Source organism: Lampris incognitus, chromosome 7, assembly GCF_029633865.1.
Source record: "Lampris incognitus isolate fLamInc1 chromosome 7, fLamInc1.hap2, whole genome shotgun sequence".
NCBI classification, from domain to species: Eukaryota; Metazoa; Chordata; class Actinopteri; order Lampriformes; family Lampridae; genus Lampris; species Lampris incognitus.
This window is the reverse complement of record NC_079217.1, coordinates 17,354,238-17,381,189: the sequence shown is the minus strand read 5'-3', so window position 1 is coordinate 17,381,189 and position 26,952 is coordinate 17,354,238. Positions and strand designations below refer to the sequence as shown.

The following is a 26,952-nucleotide window of genomic DNA, read 5'->3' as shown; positions in this document are numbered from 1 at the left end:
CATTTGACTTGGCGGGGCGTGTTTCTTTATTTGATATACTGAAGACGCATTTTTCCAGCTGGAACTTACCATTACCTCAAGAGCCGGAGAGGCTTGTGTGCCCGTAGCTTCTATATATAACCAGCGGTGCAGGCTGGGTTCACACACGTGCTGCGACGTGGCTTATAGGAGAGCAAAACATTTACGGTTGCACTCTGCAGTGGGCGGCCGATGCTTTTTGACACAGCGGTGGCACACTTGGTAGTTATCAGTAAGAAATTAGAGCATTCAAACCTGTTCTCGCTCTATTTTGAATCGAGCTCATCAGGTTCTGCGAAGATTCTGCCCTTTTATTTTGCCTATAGTAAGCCAGCTTACTGTAGACCCTGTTCAGGCCCAATATCGAACACTTTTTTGGAGGGGAGGGGGATTTCCCCCCCCTTTTCCCCCCAATTGTATCCAGCCAATTACCCCACTCTTCCGAGCCGCCCCAGTCGCTGCTGCACCCCCTGTACTGATCCAAGGAGGGCTGCAGACTACCACATGCCTCCTCCGATACATGTGGAGTCGCCAGCCGCTGCTTTTCACCTGACAGTGAGGAGTTTCACCAGGGCGACGTAGCGCATGGGAGGATCACGCTGTTCCCCCCAGTTCCCCCTCCACCCCGAACAGGTGCCCCAACCGACCAGAGGAGGCACTAGTGCAGCGACCAGGACACATACCCACATCCGGCTTCCCACTCGCAGACACAGCCAATTGTGTCTGTAGGGACGCTCGGCCAAGCCGGAGGTAACATGGGGATTCGAACCAGGATTGGTAGGCAACAGAATACACCGCTACGCTACCCGGACACGCTTCAGTATCAAACAGTTTTGATAAACCATGGCGGTGAAAAGGGCGGCTTTGAAAAAAACATTTGGTATTTTGTGTCTGGTAAGTGTGGAAAACCATGGTGTTATGGTTCTTATAGAATGTGACCATTCTGGAAAATGTTCACCTGTTTAACAGCTACTGTTAGACACCTAATCCGTACACTACTGAGGTAGACTTAACAATACAAAAAAATGCATTAAGAAAACCTTGCATCCAACTACACTGAGATATATTGTGTCTATGCAAAAGCAGTCATGATTAATCCTATATAAGCCTGGTGTCCGGATGGGACCCAGAATTACTTTTTTTTTTTAATGCCTGGTGTGCAATAAACATTGATTTTTGCTCCATTTCCCCTAAATCTGCCACTGGATCCCATTGAAACTCAGCTTTAATAGAGTGCTATGGCTTCTGCTTCCACTGAAAAATTCATGCAGACTACGCAGTCTACCAAAAACAGATGGCAATGGTGTGATGCCAATGCAGATGTTTTATACTTTTTATTCGCTAAAATATTGCACTGCACTGTGAATTATAAGTAATATAGACACATTGTTAAAATTTCATCGGCACGTTCTCCTTTTAAATCAAATTTAAGGCAAGCTGTGTTTCATATATTGCCTCTGCTTGGTAGAGTATTATGAATAATACCAGGGGTGATGTGCGTTTGTTGAATCCGTCTCAACTGCTTTTGCAAACAAGTGGAAAGTTTCTGTATTCCTTGTTTCTGCAAGAACAAAATGTAATCACAAAGGCAAAATTGGGTGGGTAACCCGTCTAATTGAGGCCATCGTGAGGGTGTGCGAGTGTGTATATATATATGGATTAGCAGGCGTTCACCCCTTACCGTCTCACGGTCCAGTTGCTTGTTGACCTTGATCATGCCACTGAGCGGGTTGATGAAGAACTGGCTGTCTCTGTCTCCACTGACAACAGAGTAGAGGATGGCCCCATTCACCTGGCTGTCCAAGTCCTCTGCCGTCAGCTGGGTACCACACACACACACACACACACACAACATAAACATACATTTACAGGTCTACAAAACTCAAAACACTCATGTGAGCAGGTATGTTCACATAGTCAGGGACACATCGCTGTCTGGTGAGCACGTGTTTATAAATTGTACATACATATATAGTACATATATACATATACACACACACACACACACACACACACAGATAAACATATATACACATATACATATACACACACAGACATATATACACATATATACATACACACACACACACACACACACACATATATACAGTGCATCCGGAAAGTATTCACACCCCTTCACTTTCCCCACATTTTGTTATGTTACAGCCTTATTCCAAAATGGATTAAATTCCTTTTTTTTTCCCTCATCAATCTACACACAATACCCCATAATGGCAAAGTGAAAAAGGTTTTGTAGAAATTTTTGTAAATTCATTAAAAATAAAAAACTGAAATATTGCATGTACACAAGTATTCACACCCTTTGCTATGACACTCAAAATTGAGCTCAGGTTCATCCTGTTTCCACTGATCATCCTTGAGATGTTTCTACATCTTGATTGGAGTCCACCTCTAGTAAATTCAATGGATTGGACATGATTTGGAAAGGCACACACCTGTCTATATAAGGTCCCACTGTTCACAGTGCATGTCAGAGCAGAAACCAAGCCATGAAGTCAAAGGAATTGTCTGTGGACCTCCGAGACAGGATTGTATCGAGGCACAGATCTGGGGAAGGGTACAAAAACATTTCTACAGCTTTGAAGGTCCCGAAGAGCACAGTGGTCTCCATCATTCGTAAATGGAAGAAGTTTGGATCCACCAGGACTCTTCCTAGAGCTGGACCCCCAGCCAAACCGAGCAATCGGGGGAGAAGGCCCTTGGTCAGGGAGGTGACCAAGAACCCGACGGTCACTCTGACAGAGCTCCAGCGTTCCTCTGTGGAGATGGGAGAACCTTCCAGAAGGACAACCATCTCTGCAGCACTCCACCAATCAGGCCTTTATGGTAGAGTGGCCAGACGGAAGCCTCTGCTCAGTAAAAGGCACATGACAGCCTGCTTGGAGTTTGCCAGAAAGCACCTAAAGGACTCTCAGACCATGAGAAACAAGATTCTCTGGTCTGATGAAACCAAGATTGAACTCTTTGGCCTGAATGCCAAACGTCACGTCTGGAGGAAACCAGGCACCTCTCACCACCTTGCTAATACCATCCCTACAGTGAAGCATGGTGGTGGCAGCATCATGCTGTGGGGATGTTCTTCAGCGGCAGGAACTGGGAGACTAGTCAGGATCGAGGGAAAGATGAATGGAGCAAAGTACAGAGAGATCCTTGATGAAAACCTGCTCCAGAGCGCTCAGGACCTCAGACTGGGGCGAAGGTTTACCTTTCAACACGAAAACGGCGCTAAGCACACAGCCAAGACAACGAAGGAGTGGCTTCGGGACAAGTCTGTGAATGTCCTTGAGTGGCCCAGCCAGAGCCCAGACTTGAACCCCATTGAACATCTCTGGAAAGACCTGAAAATAGCTGTGCAGCGACACTCCCCATCTAACCTTACAAAGCTCGAGAGGATCTGCAGAGAAGAATGGGAGAAATACCCCAAATATAGGTGCGCCAAGCTTGTAGCTTCATACCCAAGAAGACTTGAGGCTGTAATCGCTGCCAAGGGTACCTCAACCAAGTACTGAGTAAAGGGTGTGAATACTTATGTACATGCAATATTTCAGTTTTTTATTTTTAATAAATTTGCAAAAATTTCTACAAAACCTTTGTTGCTTTGTCATTATGGGGTACTGTATGTAGATTGATGAGGAAAAAAAGGAATTTAATCCATTTTGGAATAAGGCTGTAACATAACAAAATGTGGGGAAAGTGAAAGGGTGTGAATACTTTCCGGATGCACTGTATATACACACACACACACACACACACACACACACACACACACACATATATACATATTCCAAAAGACCAAGATATGATTGAAGATATGAACCTGTACTGCATGGTGGGTCGATTTCTGTCTCAGTGAATTTACGAAGCACTGTTCTGCCGACAAGATTATAGATTATTGACTATTGCAAACTGTTCTCTTCTCTCACGTCTTCTCTCTCTCGCTCTCTCTCTGAATGATGTCTTCTCCTTTCTCTTGTTCTGTGCGTGAATGGTGTGATGTGAGTCTCCCTTGTGTGCATGTGCAGTCTGTCCTCCTTCCAGGTTTCCATGGTGATGGTGGTCGCCACCTGGACACTGCTTGGCATCCCGCTCATCACATTTTCTTTTTATATAACTTATAAATCCATATAATTTAGTTATCCTGTTTTAATGTTATAGCCTTCTCTCACTAAGATGCATGACTTTTTTTTTTTTTAAATGATGGTGGTGTTTGCATGACTCGGGTCCTGGACTGTTCCGGGGGTGTTTGGACACTACTTGGCATCATCCTCATCCTATTTTTCATATATTTTATAATTCTATTATAATTCTGTTATCCTCTTTCAAGGTTGTATTGTGTAAATTGTGTAAACACAACATCCATTGCATGTTGTCCATCTTGGGAGAGATCCCTCCTCCGTTGCTCTCCCTGAGCTTTCTTCCTATTTTTTCTCCCTGTTAAAGGGGTTTTTAAGGAAGTTGTTCCTTATCCGATACAGGGATCTAAGGACAGGATGTTGTGCTACTGTAAAGCCCCCTGAGGCAAATTTGTAATGTGTGATATTGGGCTATACAAATAAAACTGACTTGACTTGATGTGGAGTTTGTAAAATGTACGCAAGTAATGACTATTGAATACAGTGGCTATGGTGTGCACAGCCTCGTCTAAAGTGAGTTAGTGAGCAAGTTGCTGATGCAAAAACAGTCTCCAAGTTTCTATTGGCACGGCAGTGAACAAAGGAAAACAATGAATTATCTGATCGCAGTCGCCAAATGTGTGTATGGATGATTTTTTTTTTTTGGATGGAGCCAGTAGTATTTATTGCGCTGATGCAGCCAACTTTTTATTTATAAGCTTGTGCAATTTTCTGGGGAATGACAGCAACATTGCTTCGATTTAAGTGACTTTAGACACACACACACACACACACACACACACACACACACACACACACACACACACACACACACACACAATTTTGCCAGACAGCTGTGCCAAGGGATGGTGTAATAGCAGTAATTAGCACCCGGGCCTGTGGAACTGCATGCACCCCTATAGACTTGACTCCACACACTCTGCTACCCTGTCAGCTCTTCCACCAGCTCATCAAAGACAAAGCACTGTGGTGTCAGCTCATCTTCAGGCTAAATGAAATTCTTCAATATCAAAAACTTCCAAGTCTTTGTTGGACTGACGTGGATCTAATGTGTGTTATAGGAAAGGAAAAGGAACTCAAAGGAAATGGGACGCTACATGCAATCGAAACCTCCATGTGTCTGAAACCCTCTGTTGTGACAGTAACAGAAAAATTTAAGTGCTTTGCAAATATTAAAAACTATGTCACAGTGGACCCTATTGATATTGATGGCAGCCAGTTCATAAAATAAAAAGGGATTGCTTGAGTGATCAGGTTATAGATTATCCAACAAACCATAACTGTATCTTTGTTTTATTTTTTTAAATTGTATCCCCCTTTTTCTCCCCAGTTGTACTTGACCAATTACCCCACTCTTCCGATTGTCCCGGTTGCTGCCCCCCCCCTCTGCCGATCCGGGGAGGGCTGCACACTACCACATGCCTCCGCCGACACATGTGGAGTCACCAGCCACTTCTTTTCACCTGACAGAGAGGAGTTTCGCCAGGGGGACGTAGCGCGTGGGAGGATCACGCCATTCCCCGCTGTTCCCCCCTCCCCCGAATAGGCACCCCGACCGACCAGAGGAGGTGCTAGCGCAGCGACCAGGACACATGCCCACATCCGGCTTCCCACCCGCAGACATGGGCAATTGTGTCTGTAGAGATGCCCGACCAGAGGTAACATGGGGATTCGAACCGGCAATCCCCGTGTTGGTAGGAAACGGAATAGACCACTACACTACCCGGACACCCTTGTTTTTGTTTTTCTGTTTGCCCAACCATCAAACCTATCATGATTGTGTGTGTGCTGCAATGTTGTGCAATCTATGGTAATAGGTCAAGACAAAACTGACAAGTTATCTAAACTGTATCAAATAAATCCTTATCTTAACTGGCCAAAATAAGCTGTTCCTCTGCTGTCTCTCACCTTCAGTTTTGTTACGTAAAGACCCACAATTCTGATGCTTATTATAGCAATTACGGGCAAGTGACCCGATTCACTGCTGGGAGCTCACAAAAAGGTCTGTCTACCTTGACTACAGACTCTCCGATGGCAGCGTCCTCAGACACCACAGCAGTATAGACGTCACGGCTGAACATGGGTGCGTTGTCATTCACGTCTGTCACGTTGATGTTCACTGTCGTGATGGCACTGAGAGGTGGGGTGCCACCATCGCGTGCCTCCACTGTTAGGAAGTAGTCCCTGCATATCTCGTAGTCCAGAGGCTTGGAAACCAAGATGGCCCCTGAGGAGGGAGGGAGAAAGAGTGAGAAGTAGAGAGACAGAGACAAAGAGTGTGAGAAAGATCATATTTTTATCCAGCTCAGAATAAAGAGGAATTTTGTGAAAAAAGATGAGGAGATCAAAAAACATGTACAGTTGTACAAATGTGTTAGATAGCTGTTATATCAAAATACACTGACAATACATTGTGTTACCAATATGAGTTGTCACATTTCATTTTTGTGGTGTGGAATTTCCCCCCTTTCCCCCCCAATTATTTCCCTAGAGGTGAGGCTAGCGGGGCCTGCACAAGCCCACTCGGGAGAACTGCATTTAGCCAGGCCGTAGTCTCCTTTAGAGCATCACATCAATGGAACCCAGTACCACAATCAATTGGAGAGTCCCCATCCTATTATTCATTTAAATGTAATGTCAAAATGTCAAGAAATGGCATATACAGAACCAACAATGTCAACATTGATGCTATTCGCACACACCTTTAACATGTTGATTAACTGTATTGTTCATTAGCTCTGTTGTATGTCTGCTTTTTATAGATTTGATTCGGTGTGTTAATCAGTTGTTCATACTCACCAATGATGGGGTGGATGTGAAACTTCCCATGCTCATTGCCTGAGCGGATGCTGTAGGTAATTTCTGCATTCGTCCCTATGTCCTTGCTGGCAGCATAGACTCTGAGAACTTCAATGCCCACTCCCACGTCCTCCGGCACCGTTGCTAGCTGATCGCGGCGTTCAAACACCGGGGGGTTATCGTTGATATCCAGCACAGTGATAGTGACGTTGACCAGCGAGGACTGATGCAGCGGCAGACCCTGGTCAGAGGCTCTCACAATGATTTGATATGTTGGCTGGACCTCACGATCAAGAACGCGCTCCAGAACAACAATGCCCGAGGACTTGTCGATGGAGAAGGAACCTCCCACAGAGTCGGCCAGGGAGTAGACCACTTTTCGGCTGGGGCCAGCTGGGTGGAGAGCAGACAAGGATGAAGGTTCAGCTTCTGAACAGACTAGACTAGGCATGGAAGTACAAATACAGGTAAAACATGATTCAGCACAGACCCAGACCAAACCTGTACTTGCAATTGTCATGTAAGCCTTTCACATGGTCAGCGACGTTTGTGGAACCCCCCCCCCCTTTTTTTCTTTATGAAAGTGGATTCAGAGAAAACAGGGCTGCCTTCTCTGCCCTTAAGTCCATAAAAAGTCTATACGAGCAAAACCAGACCCAATCAAACTAATATAAGAGCTTGACCAAAACTAGCTGGTCAGTTTGGGCCAAATCGGGTCCAGGAACAAAATAAAACTTTGAGACTTTTTTGATGCATGTAAGAAAATAACAGAAGTTTGAATCTTCAGTCAGACTGAAGAGGTCACTTAGATGAGGAATGAACTGTATCTGATAGTAAATGTTGTATCCAGATGAACTGATTCAACCCTCTTTGACCTTTGAAATACTGGTTTGCTTTCGGACTTTGTGGTTTCTATGGAGCCACAACTCAAGATCCTTTGCTAAAGGCACAAGTGCGGACTCATGTGGGTGTATCAAATATAATTTTGGTAATTTGGTCACCTGGGACACAAGTGCAGTCCTGGTGCAGGGATGGATTAGGATAAATACATTATTAGCAGAGAGTTGGGGCTGGCTTAAACCTTGTCTAACAAATCAGCTCCTCTCATACCCTTTAAAGACTCTGTCGTGCAGCGTATTGTCATTTTCGTGATGGATGAAGAGGGATGCCTATTATCGGGGCTATGCATTCCTCCTTGGTTAACTTGGATGAATGAAATCTGGTGGTGGTAAGTTCTTTCCCTGTACCGCCACCGTCTTCCAATTATATACTCCGTCCGCACAGATTGAGACAAAATAAAAAATGAAGCAGCATGGAAGAATATCATGATTCAACAGCCTGGCTTGAATAAATTACAGATTGCCTTCGGTGTTCTCACGTCATGCACAAGTCTAAAGAGACTGACAATGGACGTAAAGGGAGGCAGTGAATCGGGAGGTAGAGCAGGTCATCTGGTAACTGGAGGATTGCTGGTTCAATCCTCGGCTCCTCCTGGCAAAGCTGTCGAGGTGTCCCTGAGCAAGACACCTAACCCCTAACTGCTCTCGATGAGCTGGTATGTTCCCTCACATGGTTGACATCGGTGTGTGGGTGAATGTGAGGCATTAATTAACTATTAGCAGCTCAAAAAGTGCTAGATAAAATGAAGTCCATAAGAATTTAGTCTAAAACCTGACCCCAAAGTGGATTTTCATACCCTGATTTGGAGATTCACCGAAAAATTTCTGTACCATCTCAATCACTGGATTGATGAAATTGACTCCCGTGACACAGAATTCCTGATCAGATGTCAGGCTCCATTATGGACAGTTTGTAGTAGTGAATACATCTCTCCGATTCACTTTGTCAAGTCAGCTTCTTGTCTGTGTGTCACGAGGAGCACAAACTATGTTTAATTCACATCAAATCCAAGAGCTACAGAATGTTTTTTTTTCTGTTCATCTTATTAAGAATATTGCAATCAGTAAGTTGTTGCTATCAATTTAATGATTTATTTAATTGGGGTGAAATGCATTGGCCAGCATCCATTAAAGGACATTTGGGTAGATGTTTCCGTGCATCATCCGTTAAAAAAAAACATTTGGATAGATGTTTTCATGCATCATTGAATAGACTGATGCATGAAAACTTCAGAGGAATAAGTGCAGTTTAAAGTCAAAATGTACACCAAAACTGTACTGCACCAGCAGATCTGCAATAACCCCCCCCCCCCCCCCCGGCTGCTGCAACACACCCATCTCAGTGCAGGCGCATTCCTTTCAAGCCATGAAATTACAAAACGGACGCAGGCGGGAAGAATTCACCTTGGGCTCGAGGAAATTGTCAATCAGTCTGCGTTTGAGTCTCTGCCAACTCTGTGCCAGCATGAAAACAGAGCCCTCTGACATCTTTAGGTTAATGGGTAGGGTGATACATCCCCCTCTCTCACCCCCCTCTGGTGGGGTGGTGGTGTGTGTGTCTTCCTCAAGCTCAGGTCCTCTACCAGAAGTCTGGGAGTTTGAGGGTTCTGCGAAGTATCTTAGCTGTTCCTAGGACTGCACTCTTCCGGACAGAGACCTCAGCTGTTGTTCCTGGAATCTGCTGGAGCCACTCTCCCAGTTTGGGGGTCACAGCCCCTAGTGCTCCTATTACAACAGGGACCACTTTGGACTTGGTCTCCTATCCATCCATAGTTCCCACATATGTTGCATGTCACGCCTCTCTTTGGGTCTGGTGTTGAAGTAGCACTCCACTGATTCCATGTTCTCAGTCTAGGTCCATGAAGGTCTTGTTCCAGTAGTCCATTTGTCATCAGGCTGCCCTGTTTCCCATACACCTAACGCGGACCTAGTTAATCTGGGCGAGGTCCGAGCCGGTATGGCTGTAGACATTTCTCTTACTCATGTTCTGAAGCAGGCTTGTATATAGTATAACATTAGGAGTCTATTACACACACACACACACACACACACACACACACACACACACACACACATATATATATGTTTTATACAACTTGTTTTTTTTTTTATTATGTATCGGGGGAGTGACTTGAAAGACAGACAAGAGACAGACAGGCGAGAGGGAGACGTGAGTCCCAGAGAAACAAGTGAAAAGACAAGGAATGGAAACATGCTTTTGTATCAAGACGCAGATGTCACCTTCATTTTAGCATTCATCCTCCTCCACTCATCCCTCATGGGTTGTTTTCATTTGACTATAATCCCCACTATCCAACAAAAAGTTTCCATGCGCATCCCTTTAAAACTGAGCCGTCTGCTTTACTTTATGTGCTCATATCTTAACATCTTAAAAGCCTTATCTGAAATTAATGGTGTCTGTGAAAATGCACCACCGCCGTTTGCTTTTATTTGATAAAATTAAAGTGATTTATTCATTTCAGCGATGCCCCCTGTCTGTTGCTCTCCCTCATCCGTCAATGGCGAGAGAAAGAAAGAAGAAGAGAGTTGTTTTGGTCACCTTCGTCAGGGTCTATGGCCTGGATGCGTGTGAGCAAGGCTTTGGTGGCGGTGTCCTCATAAACGCTGGCTGCATAGTGTGGCAGTGTAAAGACTGGCGGGTTGTCATTCACGTCCGTCAATGTCACCTGCACCTCGGCGCGGCACCACAGGCCGCCACCGTCTGTAGCTTTGGTGTATAGCCGATAAACTGGGGTCCTCTCCCGGTCCAGATCCACTGCTGTCTTTATTTCACCTGGGCAGGGGAGAGGACACAAATGTAGGCATGCATAAAGGGAGATGCATGTAAGCAAATAAGGTACAGCACTGAGGATGCACTGATACTGGTGATGAGCGGTGTTACAGTTTTTTATCACCAGTGGTGTAACTATTGTCATAATATTACTCTCACAGGGATATAATGGTGGCCTAAAATCTATGTTTAATTTCTTTTTTTTCTGGAGCCCCCCCCCTTTTTTTCTCCCCAATTATACCTGACCAATTACGTCTCAGTCACTGCTCCACCCTCTCTGCTGATCCCTGCAGACTACCACATGCTTCCTCCGATACATGTGGAGTCGCCAGCCGCTTCTTTTCACCTGACAGTGAGGAGTTTCACCAGGGGGACGTAGCGCGTGGGAGGATCACGCTATTCCCCCCAGTTCCCCCTCCCCCTCAAACAGGTGCCCCGACTGACCAGAGGAGGCGCTAGTGCAGCGACCAGGACACATACCCACATCCGGCTTCCCACCCCCAGACACGGCCAATTGTATCTGTAGGGACGTCCAACCAAGCCGGAGGTAACACGGGGATTCAAACCGGCGATCCCCGTGTTGGTAGGCAACGGAATAGACCGCTACGCTACCCGGACGCCCCTGATGCTTAAAATTAAATGTCCTTCTATGGTCCTCATCCTCTGAATCAGTAGCCATCAGTAATTGAAATTCTGCTCAAAAATAGTTTTATTGGCGTACTGATAATGTACATGGACATGTCCATACCAGTGTCCAGGTCGATGCTGAAGTCTTGAGAGCCTGGGCCATGTAGTGTGTACTGGATCCAGGCATTGATCCCGATATCAGCATCTGAAGCTCCAACCCTCAGTACCATGCTGTTGACTGAAATGTCCTCTGGTATCAAGGCATTGTACAGTGCCTGTAAATACATAAACACCAACACACACACACACACACACACACACACACACACACACACACACACACACACACACACACACACAGAAAGATCAGTGATCAGATTGTTACGTATCATGACAAAATTGGCCACTTTGACAGTTAGCTACTACATAGTCTATGGTGTTTTGACACCAAGTGGTATGGGAGCCTTGTAACAGCCACATGCATTACAAGATAAATACTTCAGATATCCACCGTGCCATGCCCATCTGCTTTGCTCAAACAACCAACATAAAATCATCTGGATGCTGCTTATCATTGTGAAAATTCATCAAAATTAACAACCACACAAATATGTTGCAAACCCTCTTAAAACACCTCACGCATCCACCCACCAAGCACCCAGGAGTGCTGACAATTATGCTCCCTGCAGTGCCTGGCTGGCTTCCCGGTTCGAACCCTGGTATTGTCTCAGACTCAGCCCAGGCACTGCAGGGAGCACAATTGGCAGCACTCCTGGCTAAGGCCCTGACAGTGGCAATGCGCCCCACCATTGTAACTAGCGGGGCACTCTTTTGGGGAAATTGTGTGAGCCTCTAAAGGGGTTATGTTCCCCCGGAGAAACCTGCAGCTGGCAGGCAGGCGAAAAGAAGCAGTTGGCTGGCTCCGTGTGTGCCGGAGGACACACACGGAGTCTGTGCCCTCCCCCAACTAACACAGGGATCATGCATTTGTGGAACCTTAGGTGAAGAAGAAATTAGGCATGTCAAATTAGGATGATAAATAAATGCATAAATAAACAGACACAAATAAATAAACAAATGTTCAGCCTCTTTTGAGTGCCCGTCACATACTAGTTCATACCATTTTGTCCCACTACTATCAGCTGCTTGCAACTCTTTAGATAAGTGTGCAACCATGAGCATCATGTCTACTGAGACCAGACAGCAGAGCTGGGCATGCACTGGGGACCGCCCTCAAAGAGACATCACCAGCGCTGGATGTGAGCAGTTGGACAGCACGGTGTGAAGAGCAGGTGCTGAGAGCTCAGAGGAGATGCTCGGTAAGTTGCTGTGCAATGAGGTAAGTTTCACAGCAAACGAATTACAGCGACAGCATCCCAGCTTTCTCTTCATTCATACTGTGATCATACGAAACCAGAACAGGGTTATTTTGACTGGCAACACTATTTATCGAATTGTTTTTGTTTTCTTTGTTCCATTTGATTTTGACAGAGTACAACTAGCTTATGTTCCCTCACTGGTCCTGTCCATCTTTCATTGGTCTTGTTGGTTTGTGGAACTAGAAGTAACGCTCATTATTTATTCAGCAAGAGTTGAAATCGTTTCAACTTCGAAGAGAGGCGGACGCTCTGGAGACCAGGCTCTAAAAAGCAGCCAGAACCTTATTCTTCTTCTTAGTCTTATTACTATTATTACATTTGGTTGAGAGCCATGGCCTCTGCAAAACGAGAATACACAAGTACAGGTATTTTCTTTCTGAGTCTACTGACCACAAATCCAAGTCCTCACTTGGACTCGGTAGCTGTGGCACTGTACTTTGCATAGATCACACTGTGTCCTTGTTTTCATTTTACAATATTAACTTCATACATGTGTGTAAATTAATTATGTTATCTGTTAATGGATTGCAAAGGTCAGATGGTAGACTGCCCAGTTCAAAAATTAGAATAGAATAGACTTCTATTTATTAGTCATTTTGTATGTGAATACAAATGAAATTTACCCTCTGCATTTAACACATCCTATTGTATAGGAGCAGTGGGCAGCTTCAGCGCTCGGGGACCAACTCCAGTTCTTCTTTACATTGCCTTGCTCAGGGGCACAGACAGGAGTATTAACCCTAACATGCATGTCTTTTTGGTGGGGGGAGGAAACCGGAGCACCCGGAAGAAACCCACACAGACATGGGGAGAACATGTAAACTCCACACAGAAAGGACCTAGGATGGCCTGGGATTTGAACCCAGGACCTTCTTGCTGTGAGGCAACAGCACTAACCACTGGACCACTGTGCTGCCCAGTGGTTAGCGCCCATTCTATTCTTCTTCTCCTTCTTTCAGCTTGTTCCCTGTTTCTCAGGGGTCGCCACAGCGGATTATACAGTTTCCGTCGGTACCCTATGAGGGCACAGCACCAATGGTGGCCTTCGTTAACCCGGGCCTTAGCCAATCCTGTGTGGAGCCTTGACTGATCTGGTATGGTCTTGTCAATCCACATAGTGATTTGGCAAAATTTTACATCGGATGCCCTTCCTAACACAACCACTAACCCTATGGACGGGGGCACAGGTAAAAGAGCTGGATGCCATCCCAGTATTCATGGAATTGCGCCCATGCCTGTCGCTATATTCTTATTCTTACTATTATTATATTATATTATCATATCTATTCTATTCAATTTCATTCTATTCTATATTATTACCATTGTGCAGTCACAACTAATACCCACCACCAGTTGATTGTCATTATGACAAAAAGCTTATCAGAATTTAAATAGACAAATCAGGGAAGTATCAGCACCACTATTAGCAAAAGTTGCTGGTGATAAAAGATGCTTCCCAAAGGCAGATTTCACCTGAAATTACAGTAAAATAGATCTGACAGTACTGAGATGCCTACTTTATACATTATACTGATAAACTTTATACCTAAGTGTACATCTTACTGTCTTAAACATGGGCAAACTTGAAACTTTAAGTTGAATGTAGAGTCGCAGAAGTAAGCATCCTTGCACTTCAATTATAATGGGATTTTTCTTCTCAAGTTTGTTTTCTAAATAGTATTGTTGGCATTAGTTAGCTATCAAGTAAGTGTTCTGTTTTTTTTTAAATTTGCAGTTGTTTGCAGGTGGTATGTTTGATGGTGCAATACGTGCACGGCAGTAAGGGTTCAAATACAGCCAGAGTTATGTCCATGTTATTTCTTGCAATATTGCCGTTTGTGGTTGTATTTCCTTGTGGCAACTACACCTCAGTAGACCAGAAAGCTCTGCAGCGGGTCGTCAAGGCGGCCCAGCGTATCACCGGTACCCAGCTCCCAGCCATAAAAGACATTTATCACAAGCGCCGCCTTTGAAGGGGTCTCAGCATCAGCAGAGATCCCACCCACCCCAACCATGGACTGTTCTCCCCCCTGCGCGCTGGGAGGCGCTACAGGAGCCTCAGAGCCCACACTACTAGGCTCAAAAACAGCTTCTTTCCCCAAGCTGTTGCCCACCTGAACCTGGCTACCCACTGAATGTCTGTAGATATTTTTTAAATATTTTCTACTCTTGCTCTTTTTAACTTATTTTTAGCTTTTGGTCTTCATATGTGTATATCTTATACTGTGTTTGCTACTGTTTGGTGAAGCCACAGCCCTCGTTTCATTTTTAACATGTGCCTGCACATTGCTTTTAATGACAATGAATTGAATTGAATTGAACTGTAGATGAACTCACATTCATCTAAAGAGGGTCTTAGCCCTCCCTGGAAGGAAATGTATTTCTCACCTGTCCGCAGATGGGCCTGTTATCATTAGTGTCGGTCACCGTCACTTCTACCGTTGCCTGGGTAACAAAGAGGCCATCGCTGGCGGTGACGTTAAGAACATAGAGGTCATCCTTCTCCCGGTCCAGGGGTCCCTTAACATACATCTTCCACTCTCCTTGCACCAGACCCAGTGCAAACACTCCCTGATGGTTCCCACCTGGGAGAGAGAGAGAGAGAGAGAGATGGGGAAACAGATGAAGAAAAGAGTATAAAAAAAAGACAAATGCACACAGAGACACATACATCCAGGAAGATTAAACAAATGATCGCTTAGATAATTTTCTTTTTTTCCCCTGGAAAACCAACAAAGAGACAAAGACATTTACACACTTAGATACTCGGGTTTGGAGATGCATAATATGCCAAAATTTACCAGTGTGTTTTGTTGACTTACTGTTACCACTGAATCAATTGTTCGATTACCATTCAACAGTTTCAGCAAATGCCAGAACAACCTCCTTCATACTGAAGATACAAAACATTAAACATTTGAAGAGGGACAGACACAGACTGGTGATTCATGTTAGTGGTGCTGGGTGGCCGCTGACTCACATAACCGGTCTGCTAAATGGTCCATTAAGAGGCACAAATATCTACACTTCAGAAATATGAATGGGTTTCTGTAGATACTGTGTGACACTAACTTCTGTTTGACAAATCTCCCCAAAAATGCAATGCCATCTCATCCATCATTTTTGACCGCTTACTCTTCTAGGGGGGAGCTGTCATTCAAACCTATGGGTATTTTTAGGAATCTCAATTTGACCTGACATGATGCTGGTGCACGTGCTGGATGGAGAGACTTAAAGAGACACCATGCCTGTCACTTTACTGCAAACTGAAGATTTTTGATTTTTTGATTTTGATATACTTTAATGATCCCCGTAGGAAAATTACACTCTGCATTTAACCCATCCTAGCTGTGTAGCTAGGAGCAGTGGGCAGCCGCTGCGCAGCACCCGGGGATCAACTCCAGTTCATCTTGCCATGCCTCGGTCAGGGGCACAGACAGAAGTATTAACCCCTAACATGCATGTCTTTCTGATGGTGGGGGAAACCGGAGCACCCGCAGAAAACCCACCTCAGACACGGGGAGAACACACAAACTCCACACAGGGGACGACCTGGGATGACCCCCAAGGTTAGACAACCCTGGGGTTCGAACCCAGGACCTTCTTGCTGTGAGGCGACAGCGCTAACCACTGCGCCACCGTGCTGCCCATTTACTCATTTTTACTCTAGAAAGTGGCAGGGTCTCCCATTAGGCAGCATTACTCAATTGAAAACCAAGGAGAAATGCCTGGAGAGTCTTGAAAACACTTTAACATGAGCTCTTCATTAGCAACCTCTTCACTTCTCTAATTACAGGCAAATCCTGCTGAGGGACAGCTCTGATTCTCTCTCGCTCTCTCTCCACACACACACACACACACACACACACACACACACACACACACACACACACACACACACACACACACACACAGAGGCATGACCACCAACACATTGATCATCACTCACTCACTGAGAACGAAATAACGACTAATGACACATACATACAAGCAGGAGTACTTCCAATTGAGAGAGAGAGAGCGAGAGAGAGAGCGAGAGAGAGAGAGAGAGAGAGAAAAACAATGATCTGAACGCAAGTAAATAGGGTCTGATGAGTGCATCGAGTTAGAAAATGATCAGGGCAGATTCCTTCTTAATGAGTCCACTCCACCGCTAATCATGTGCTCAATATTATTAGTATAGATCAGCTGTACCTATAGATAAATCATACACATGTCAAAGGTCCAATTCTAAAGAGTGCTTTATTTCAAAGCTCTCATGCCATTTAGTCAATAGTGGGGGGGGGGAGAGCACTGAAAATGTAGGTTTACTCAAAATAAGGGCAGATAAGCACAGGTGTGAGCACAATTTGTGAATTTGATCTATAATGTAAGTTCAAGTTGGAAAAATACCACCCAGACGTATTCTTAAACTTTTCTTTCTAAAGGGCTTCTTGATTTGGCATTTGTGATGATATCTTAGTACACAATATTTTAAGTGTTTTCCCTCGTGGGCACATGATCTCTCTCCCCCATTCGGATCATCTGACGCTCTTGCCTACAATAGATGTTTTTTTGCTTTTTGCTTTTTTTTGGGGGGGTGGGGGTGGTTAAGTGTCTGATGAATGCGGTTTGGCCAGATCATGTACTCTAGCTAGAATTTGTTAATGATCTCATCTCATCATCAGCCGCTTCTCTGGGGTTGGGTCGTGGTGGCAGCAAGCCAAGTAGGGCACTCCAGATGTCCCTCTCCCCAGCAACGCCCTCCAGCTCCTCCTGGGGGATCCCAAGGCGTTCCCAGGCCAGACTGGACATGTGGTCCCTCCAGCAAATTCTGGGTCTACCCCGGGGTCTCCTCCCAGTTGGATTTGCCCGCAAAACCTCCAAAGGAAGGCGCCCAGGAGGCATCCTAATCAGATGCCCGAACCATCTCAACTGGCTCCTTTCGACGCAAAGGAGCAGCGGCTCTACTCCGAGCTCCCTCCGGATGTCCGAGCTCCTCACCCTATCTCTAAGGCTGAGCCCAGACACCCTACGGAGGGAACTCATTTCAGCCACTTGTATCCGCGACCTCACCCTTTCGGTCGCTACCCAAAGCTCATGACCATAGGTGAGGGTTGCAACGAAGACTGACTGGTAAATTGAGAGCTTTGCCTTCTGGCTCAGCTCCCTCTTCACCACAATGGTCCGGTACAATATGTCAGTGTTAAGGGTGGTCCTATTGTTAAGGGTGGGGTCATTTTGTAATTTCATATGGACTACCTCCCCTGCTTCATCAACAGCAATGCATGTGAAGAGAAACGTAACCTCTTAGCTAATCTTAGCTAAATTACACAATGACGCTTTAAAGAGCTCCCACAAGACAGCAGAACAAAGTATAACTTCAATGTCGCTAATACATTTGTTTTGAGGCAGGTACTCACATAGAACCGAAAAGCACTGTGATGTTGTGGTAAATTTCTCTCTCTCTCTCTTTCTCTCTCTCTCTCTCTTACACTCACGCACACACACATACACACACAAACACACACACACACACACTGATAGTTAGGGCTGGGTATCAGTTCTTTATTTTTGTGGTATCAACTGATTTATTTCAATAGTACTGGCTGCTGAACAATGCAAGGATTCAATGTTTCATGTAATTTCATTTTTATCAAAATAAATATTTTAGAAGCTAAAGATTGTTGTTTATCTTAAATCTGTATATGACCTCAGAATTTGTTTGCAAATTAAAAAACGGCATTGAAAAAGAGTCATTCAGGAACCAGTGTCAAAAACCTGGGAACAGTACCCAGCCCTGTTGATGGTTCGAGCTGACCTGAATGTGGACTTGGTTTGAGGTTGGCCACGTTTTTCCTTTACTACAGTCGGAATTTGTTGTTTGTGATCTACATGCTTGTGATTTGTTTGGCTGGTTTTGCTTTAAAATCAAGACACGCCTTTCTTAATTCAAGTTGTATTGAAGAACTTGGAATAAAAGTTGGACAGTAATCAATGTTGAGTGCTGTTGTGTGATTTACACTGCCTGGTTTAAATTCATGTTTTTAGGACTTTCCAGCTTTACTGCCCAGGTTAATACATTTATTAGAAAATCACATTGTGCAGTGCATCATAAACGCTAAATTATTCAGTGCTATCCATCTGTTTGTTAAACCGTTGGTCAAATTTGATTCACTCTCTCTCTCCTTCTCCCCCCCACGCACTCACTCACTCACTCACTCACTCACTCACTCACTCACTCACTCACTCACTCACACACACACACATACTAACATATTGTCTGAAGCAATATCACAAACCCCTGACGACGATGACACCTTGTACCGTGCAGCTTTGGCACAGAGATAAAATCTAGCTTTACAGGCTCAGAGATAATGCCCAAAGAATGCAGAGCCAATACAAAACAAAACAAAAACAAAAACAAACAACGCCACAGATGAAATTAAACCACTGTCTCCAACCTAAAACCAAATCAAACGTCTCTCATTTCAGAAGTGCAATATCTCTAGCGGCTGGGATAAGCTTATCTTTTTACAGCAAGGGGACCTTTTTCTATGTGCATTCTTGGTGTGCTGCCTTACACATTTTTATCGATTGTAATCAGCTGCTTATCTTTTTTCCAGGGGGTGAGAAAAGTCACATTTTACCATATCTCCCACTTCCACTCATGTATCATCGTTCATTTTTAGGGGATTACTCGGTGTAATGTGCCTCGATTCTTTCTCTCCCTGCCATGTAGCAGAAACTGATTTCTCCTCGCTCCATTTCCCCTTTGCTGTCATCTGTAAGGTCACATCACTGGCATGTATTTCATTCTCCCCATCCGTCTGGGCAACGCTCATTATTAGAATGCCATTCAGAAGAGGATTTCCTTTCTATTAAGAGTCCTTCATTAGCTCCGTTTCCCCCGTCGATAAGGTGGTCCTCTGTCCTGGCCTCTTGAGGAGTCCTAACTTTATTACCTTCTCGTTTCTTGATTAGCAGGGAACAAATCAGCAAATCAGCCCCTTTGATCAACAAAGCCTATGATTAACACACTGGTGTTCATCCCGCTTCTGTCTTTCACCTTTCTTTTTACCTCATTCTCTTGTCTTTGATAGCTTTGTCTTGTCATGTCTGGAGACTTTGTCTTTAACTTACAAGACAGGTGAATGTAATTGAACAGATCGTATTTTCATCCCCTTCAACTGCAGAGTGTTATGCCATTGAACTCCCATTGATTTGCCCAGGTCAAACACTGTCTCATTAAAACACTGTGGGTTTTGGAACCTGGTGTTGAAGCTACCTTGTGAAAAACATCTCCTGGAGGAGAGGAAAGAAATGAGAGGGAGAACCTAACAGGATGGCCTTTTTCGAAGGTGTCGAAGGTGTTTATTTTGTTCGCTCAAACTGTATTTACTACCTCTTTGGCCCTTTTGTGGGTTGTAATTCTGTGAGCAAATATAAAGGGGTTTCAAAAGCTCATATTTTATCAAGAAAAAATGCTTATCTAGCTGAGCTGGCATTACCACAGCGGAAGTTGCGAGTGCAACACAATGGTTAATGCCTAATGAGGCTTCGGCTATTGCATGCATGTGCACATTGCAGAAGTCATAGAAAATTCATGAACTCTGTATTGAATCACGTCTTTAATTTAATTTTATGAGCTCCCCTTCATGATAATTTGTGGATGTTAAGATGGCTTGAAGAGACACAGACAGCATACTAATGTGATGGAGGACTATCTAAAGTAAATGGGAAATGCTAGATACATACAAGACCAATAGGCACACATCCAGACACAAGAAAACATTTAGGCACCAGCGATGACGGCAACACTGCACACTGGATCAAGATAGCCATGAAACAATGAAAGAAATGTTCAGAGAGACTCACCTGTTATGTAGTAACTGACTTGGCGGTTAATAGCTGAGCTGTCATTATCTCTGGTGTTCAGCACCGCCACCACCTCCCCTGGTGGGTCACTCTCCCTCACCAAACCATGGTAAGTTTCTTCCAAGAAACTGGGAGGATTGTCATTCATGTCTGACACCACCACCGTCACAGTTGTGGTAGTAGAAAGAGCAAGGGCCTCTCCGATGTCTGAAGCTAACACTGCAAAAGTGTAAGATGGGTTGGTCTCATGATCCAGCTCCTTTAGTGTAGAGATCCAGCCTGTGTTGCTGTCAATACTGAAGGTGCCGACTGATCTGTCCGATTCCCCCTTTGGATGGGTTGCAGTACCCAGACTGTATGTCACCTGGCCATTGGCACCTGAGTCTGGGTCCAGTGCTTGGACCTGGATGATTCTGGTACCAATGGGCATCCCCTCCATGACAGTGGCCTCGTAAGAGCTGGACTCAAAGACAGGTCTGTTGTCATTCAGATCCAACACTTTGAATTCAACATCAACGGTGGAGACAGAATCCAGCTTGGCCTGCTGGACAGTGGCAGTAACTTTGAAGTTGTAGACTTTAACAACCTCGTGGTCCAAGGGTTTATCCAGCTTGATGATGCCTGTATCCTTTTCCACCACCAAGACCCCATCCTGATTGTTTTCTCGAGTCTCTCCATTAACCAGGGAAAAGGTAACTGAATGCAAGGAATAATCAGGGGAACCTTTGAGGCGCACTGTCCCAATGGCTGCACCTATGGGGGTATCCTCTGGCATGGTAAAAGAGTACTGAGGTTGGCTGAAAAAGGAAATTAAAGCATCTGGAGCTAGAACATGGATATAAACAGATACAAGAGAGTGTCTGATGGGAACTCCCCCATCCACTGCCTTCACGAAAAATGACAAGACTGAGTTCCTCAAGTGGCTGAAACTGCCTTTAGTCACCATCCAGCCATTATCTGGGTCTATCTCCAGAATGTCCACCACAGGAACGTGTGCCTCACTGTACAGCGAATAGGTCACTTTTGCGTTGGCACCATCATCAGGATCATAAGCCTGAATCTGTGTCACCAAAAACCCTTTAGCGACATCCGATTTGACCGAAGCCCGATACTCTGTAGCACGAAAAAGAGGGGCATTGTCATTTTCATCCAACAGAGTAATTCGTACTGAACAGTAAGCAGTATGTCCACCCAGGTCTTGAGCTGCCACTGTCAAGACTATGTCCTTATTTGCTGGGTCCTCACGGTCCATCTTCTCGGCAGTGGTGATCTGACCATTTACATCGATGCTAAACTGGTCCTTGCCCATGTCATTAACAAAAGAGTAAGTGATCTGACCAAATACTCCTGGGTCTGCATCTGTTGCTTTCACCTGGAAATGATAAATAAATATCAATAGGCACATTATGCATGGTCTCAAATGTCACATCATTATCTAAGCCAGATGTGGAAATTCTGAGACAAAGCAGGACATTGCATTTGTCTAATTTAATGTGATTGAATCTAGCGTTAATGAACCATTATTGCAGTCACAAAAATTAATTCATTTTTCAACAATGTTCTAGAGAAGCCCTTACCTGTATGACTTTGGTTCCCACAGCAGCATTCTCCCGTAACTCTGCCTCATATGTATTCAGTCCAAACACTGGGCTGTACAGGTTGGCCCCCAGCACCTTGACATGAACCTGTGCTGTGCTTGTGAAGACTCCATCTGAGACTGAAACATTCAAACTGTAGGCAGGTTCCATCCTTTGCTTGCGATGACTTGACAGAGTTATGATTCCTGTTTTTGTGTCCATGACAAAGTTCATTCTCTCATTACCTGACAAGATACTATACTCCAGCTTGTCAAAATCGGAGCTGTCGGCATCTGAAGCCTGAATGCAGGTAACAAAGTGATCCCTTGGGGCTAGCTCACTGACATATGCCTCATAGAGCAACTGGTTAAAGACCGGTGGATTGTCATTCATGTCATTCACCACAACAATGACTGATACTTCACTACTCAGAGATGGAAAACCATTATCTGTAGCCCTGACCGTGAAGTAGTAGCTCTGGACTAGCTCATGGTCTAGCATACGTGCAGTCAGGATTAATCCACTGCTACTATCAATATGGAAGTAGTCTGTACTGTTTTGAGTATCTGAGAAAATCTGGTAGCGGACAATGTTGTTCTTTTCTGAATCTTTATCAGCGGCAATTACCTGAAGTGCTGGTGTTCCGATCATAGCTGTTTCTGACAAAATTGCCTTGTAAGACATTTTCTCAAAAATAGGAGGATTGTCATTTACATCCTGAACATTCACATCTACATCCACCTCTGCACGGGCCCCGGTCAGGTAATCTGTAGCTCTGACAGTCAGGTGGTAAGATGATACTACTTCATAGTCCAAAGAATGGATAACACTAATGACCCCAGTGTCAAAACCAATGTCAAACTGAAGAGACGGATCCCCATCAACAATGGTATAGATTATGCTTTGGCCTTCGGGACTTGTGGCATTGATACCAAGGATAGGTGTATGCACTGAAATATCCTCATTCACGGAGACGGAATAGAATGACTTGTCAAAGACGGGCATAGCTTTGTTAACAACAGTGATGGGGAACTTTACTGTTGAAGAGAGAGGTGGGTAACCACCATCTCTGGCATATATCACCATCTGGTATTCCATGTTTGACAAATCAGACTCAAAGGCCTTCTTAAGACTGAGACTGCCAGTTTGACGGTTGATTTCAAAATGACCATGGTCATCCTTGAGGTAGTAAGACACTTCACCATTGATCCCTTTGTCGCGGTCCACTGCCATGACTCTAAAAATATGTGATCCTGGTTCAGCCTCAACCTGGACTGCTGCATAATAGGGAAGTCCTACAAACACAGGGGCATTGTCATTGATGTCCTCTACTTGGACTCTCACCAAGACTCTGGCAACACGCAGACGGTCATGTTCCCTTCTTGCCTCAACCACCAATTCATAGAACTCTTGTTCTTCATGGTCAAAAGGAATTCCTGTGGTTTCAATTACACCAGATGTTGGCCGGATTTTGAAACGAGTGCCAGCATTCAACAATGTGTATTTCAGTGGCTCATTGAGGCGGTTCCCCACTGCATTAACTACAGCCACTTTGGTGATATTTGTCACATTTTCTTCAATGGAAGAAGAGTAGAGAGGTTGGGAAAAGCTGAGACCAGAGTCCAGAGCTTCTCGCACAAGAACTGTGACTAGAGCTGTTCTAGAGAATTTCCCATCAGAGACCTTGACATTAAAGCGAAAACGTTCCTTGGAAAAGTTGTTATTTTTCACTGTGATGATCCCACAGGCAGACTCAATGGCAAAGTGCTCCAAGACTCCATCAGTCAGAGAGTAGGTGAGTTCTGTAGGGACATTTCTGTCAGGGTCTGTGGCTGAAACCTGCAGAACTTCCACTCCAACATAGGTGGGGAGTAGCAGGACTGTTTCATAGGTGTCCTGGCTAAAACTAGGTGGTGAATCATTGGTGTCAATCACTTGGATTGTGACCTCTGTTGGGCTGTCTGCTGTCAACTGTGGCTTCCCATTGTCCCTAACATGAACGTGAAAGTGGAAGTTGGTGAATTTCTCATGGTCTAGATTGGCAATGGTCCTGATAGAGCCTGTCCCAGAGTCAACCGTGAAGAACATTTTGGCTGTGTCCTCAACAATCTGGTATACTAATAGGGCATTTTGGTTACGGTCAGCATCGGTGGCCTTGATGACTAGTGGTGAGTCATCTGAGTTCAAAACCACACTGTTTATCGGTGCTGCCTCACTGATGCTTCCATGATAATAGAGCTGTTGAAACACTGGTGGGTTGTCATTCTCATCCACTACTTGGATCATCAGGGTGGCGTTGGAGGCCATGCCTGCCATGTTGGTGGCCTGGACCTTCAGAGTGTAAGATCTCACAGTCTCATAGTCCAGGGGCTTTTGAATGCTGACAACTCCACTGTACTGGTTTATGCGGAAGGTACGCTCGTTGTTGCCTTGCCTGATGTCATAAGTCAATGTTGACTGGCTCACTGCGGTCACTGTGGTGACAGATGTTCCCACTGCTGCGTTCTCTGAAATTTCGGCTTGGTATTCAGGCTGGGGAAACTTGGGGCCAGCATTATCAGAAAGGGTGACGGCAATACGCACAATGGTGGTGGTTGATAGAGGAGGGGAGCCACTGTCAGTAACTCTGACAGTGAGAACATAATGGCCAATGGTGGACAGGTCCAAGTTGCGAGCAACAGAAATGATACCCAAAAGTGGCTCAATCTGGAAAGCATTTCCTGCATTCCCTGTTAGAAAATAAATGGAACAAAGGGTTTATTTTGTCCAGTAAAGTCATCATAATATTTAAAAGACATGACCTCAAATGTAAAAAAAACAAACATATTCAAGAATGGAGGCACTTACCTCCTTCAATGGTGTAGTGAAGCTCTGCATTTTCGCCTTTGTCTTTGTCCAGGGCCGTGACTTGGACCACGGCTGAACCTACTGCAGCTGACTCATAGACAGAGCCCTCGTACAGAGCACTGGTAAAGATGGGTACATGGTCATTTATGTCCTCCACCTCTACCAATACACGAGCCAGGTTCCTTCTATATGGAAATTCTTGGTCCTTCACCTGTAGAAGAAACATTTTATGAGCTATATTCACTTTAGCTCTACCACAAGTAAAGGCTACAGAGAAACTCATTTTTTAGACTTTTAAAGATGATTAATATATAAACAAACTGGAATACAGTTCATTAAAAAAACTAAATCTATGTAAAGGGCTTCACTCCAGGATATCTTAAAACAAAGCGAGAGCCAGTGAAATGGAAATGGAGCATCACCGAACAACAGTTACAGGCCCTTTGGGACCAAGTAATTCCACCCCTGGAAGAGGGGATGAGCTTTATGGGCTAATTAAATTGATATTTAAGCATTGATCTAGGACCCTCAAAACAAAAAAAAACCTCAATAAGATCAGAGACAAACTTCAGTGTCACACATAGGGTATATAAATGTGAGCGTATTAGCATCCAAACCAGCATTGGGACTTTGAATTATGAAATATTGACCCACTATTAAATGCAGACCAATAAGCTTGCTGGTGCGATATCAGCTTGGCCTGATTAAGACAACAAAACTGTCTGCCATGGGACCATTGCTGCACTGGAAATGAAGACTGTGTTTATATAGAACTGAATCAGTTGCATGATAGTGTTACGCAAGATGCTTTGGTCTCATTTCATTATAAAAGCCTCCACATAATAAGAGATTATAGAAATGGTAAAAACCATTATCCCTGCTATGTATGCAGTCACTACACACAACGGCACAGTCTTGTTGTGTCATTTAATTTCCTCTGGAAAGTGATTATAAATTCAAATTATATCGAACCACATGTGGTTTCCAAATGGTTATCATTCTTGAACTGTGCGCTCACCGCTTTTCTCCCTTTCTTTCTTTTTTTTAATTTGCATTTATCGTTTTAATTTGCGTGAGTGTGCACACAAATGCATATGCATTCGCATGTGAATCTACACAAGAATATGTGTGCACATATATTCTTGTCTATACCCATGTACAAAAATAAAAATATCAATACAAGTAATATCATATTATTGTCTTAGTTATGGCTTCTAACATTAGAAACATTGTGTGTTGTATACCTCACCCATTTCCCTATTTTTCTTCAAAGATATGAACTTGATTTCTAATTCTCATGGTTATTTTTTCCCATTCCATAAATTTCATTTACAAGATCCTTCCATTTCGACGTAATTATCATCTTTTAACCCATTTTTTGTAATTTGTTTAATTATTGCTACCCTTATTATTAGGAACAAGTGTGAATCTTTCTTCTTGATCTCTTCTGGTATTTTCCCAAGCAGTAGGACTAGTGGGGTTTTATTTAGAGAAATGCCAAAGATATTTGACAGTTCTCTAATAGAATTTTTCCAGAAGCCACATATAGCTTTACATGACCAAAATATATGACTGCGGTTTGCCATCAGCTCACCGCGTTCTCTCCAACAGCTTGGGGTTGAATTTTCTTTGTACTTACTTTGAATTTGGGGTGTCTTAAAATATTGAATTATAATATGCCATGTATATTCTTTCCAATAGTTCGAGTTAGTTGCCCCCCCCTTCTCCCCAGTTGTATCCAGCTAATTACCCCACTCTTCCGAGCCATCCCGGTCGCTGCTCCATCCCCTCTGCTGATCCAGGGAGGGCTGCAGACTACCACATGCCTCCTCCAATACATGTGGAGTCGCCACCCGCTTCTTTTTCACCTGACAGTGGGGAGTTTCACCAGGGGGACGCAGCACATGGGAGGATCACGCTATTCCCCCCAGTTCCTGCTCCACCCCCGAACAGGCGCCCTGACCAACCAGAGGAGGCGCTAGTGCAGCAACCAGGACACATATC

General features: G+C 44.4%; 1 protein-coding gene across 3 annotated transcripts in view; it reads right to left on the bottom strand.

Moving 5' to 3' along the window:
• fat3a (FAT atypical cadherin 3a) overlaps positions 1-26,952 on the bottom strand; it is a 178,180-nt gene that overhangs the window by 39,603 nt on the left and 111,625 nt on the right. For 2 of the 3 annotated variants that reach the window (XM_056283301.1, XM_056283302.1), the window contains exons 9-17: positions 24,949-25,159; positions 22,102-24,830; positions 20,525-21,896; positions 15,056-15,252; positions 11,410-11,563; positions 10,431-10,664; positions 6,972-7,364; positions 6,185-6,399; positions 1,700-1,837 (exon numbers count right to left, since the gene is read on the bottom strand). In XM_056283301.1, the coding sequence (XP_056139276.1) occupies positions 1,700-1,837; positions 6,185-6,399; positions 6,972-7,364; positions 10,431-10,664; positions 11,410-11,563; positions 15,056-15,252; positions 20,525-21,896; positions 22,102-24,830; positions 24,949-25,159 (5,643 nt within the window). Of the gene's footprint in view, positions 1-1,699; positions 1,838-6,184; positions 6,400-6,971; positions 7,365-8,498; positions 8,506-10,430; positions 10,665-11,409; positions 11,564-15,055; positions 15,253-20,524; positions 21,897-22,101; positions 24,831-24,948; positions 25,160-26,952 lie in introns of all 3 variants that reach the window. The other variant, XM_056283303.1, reaches the window with a different exon arrangement.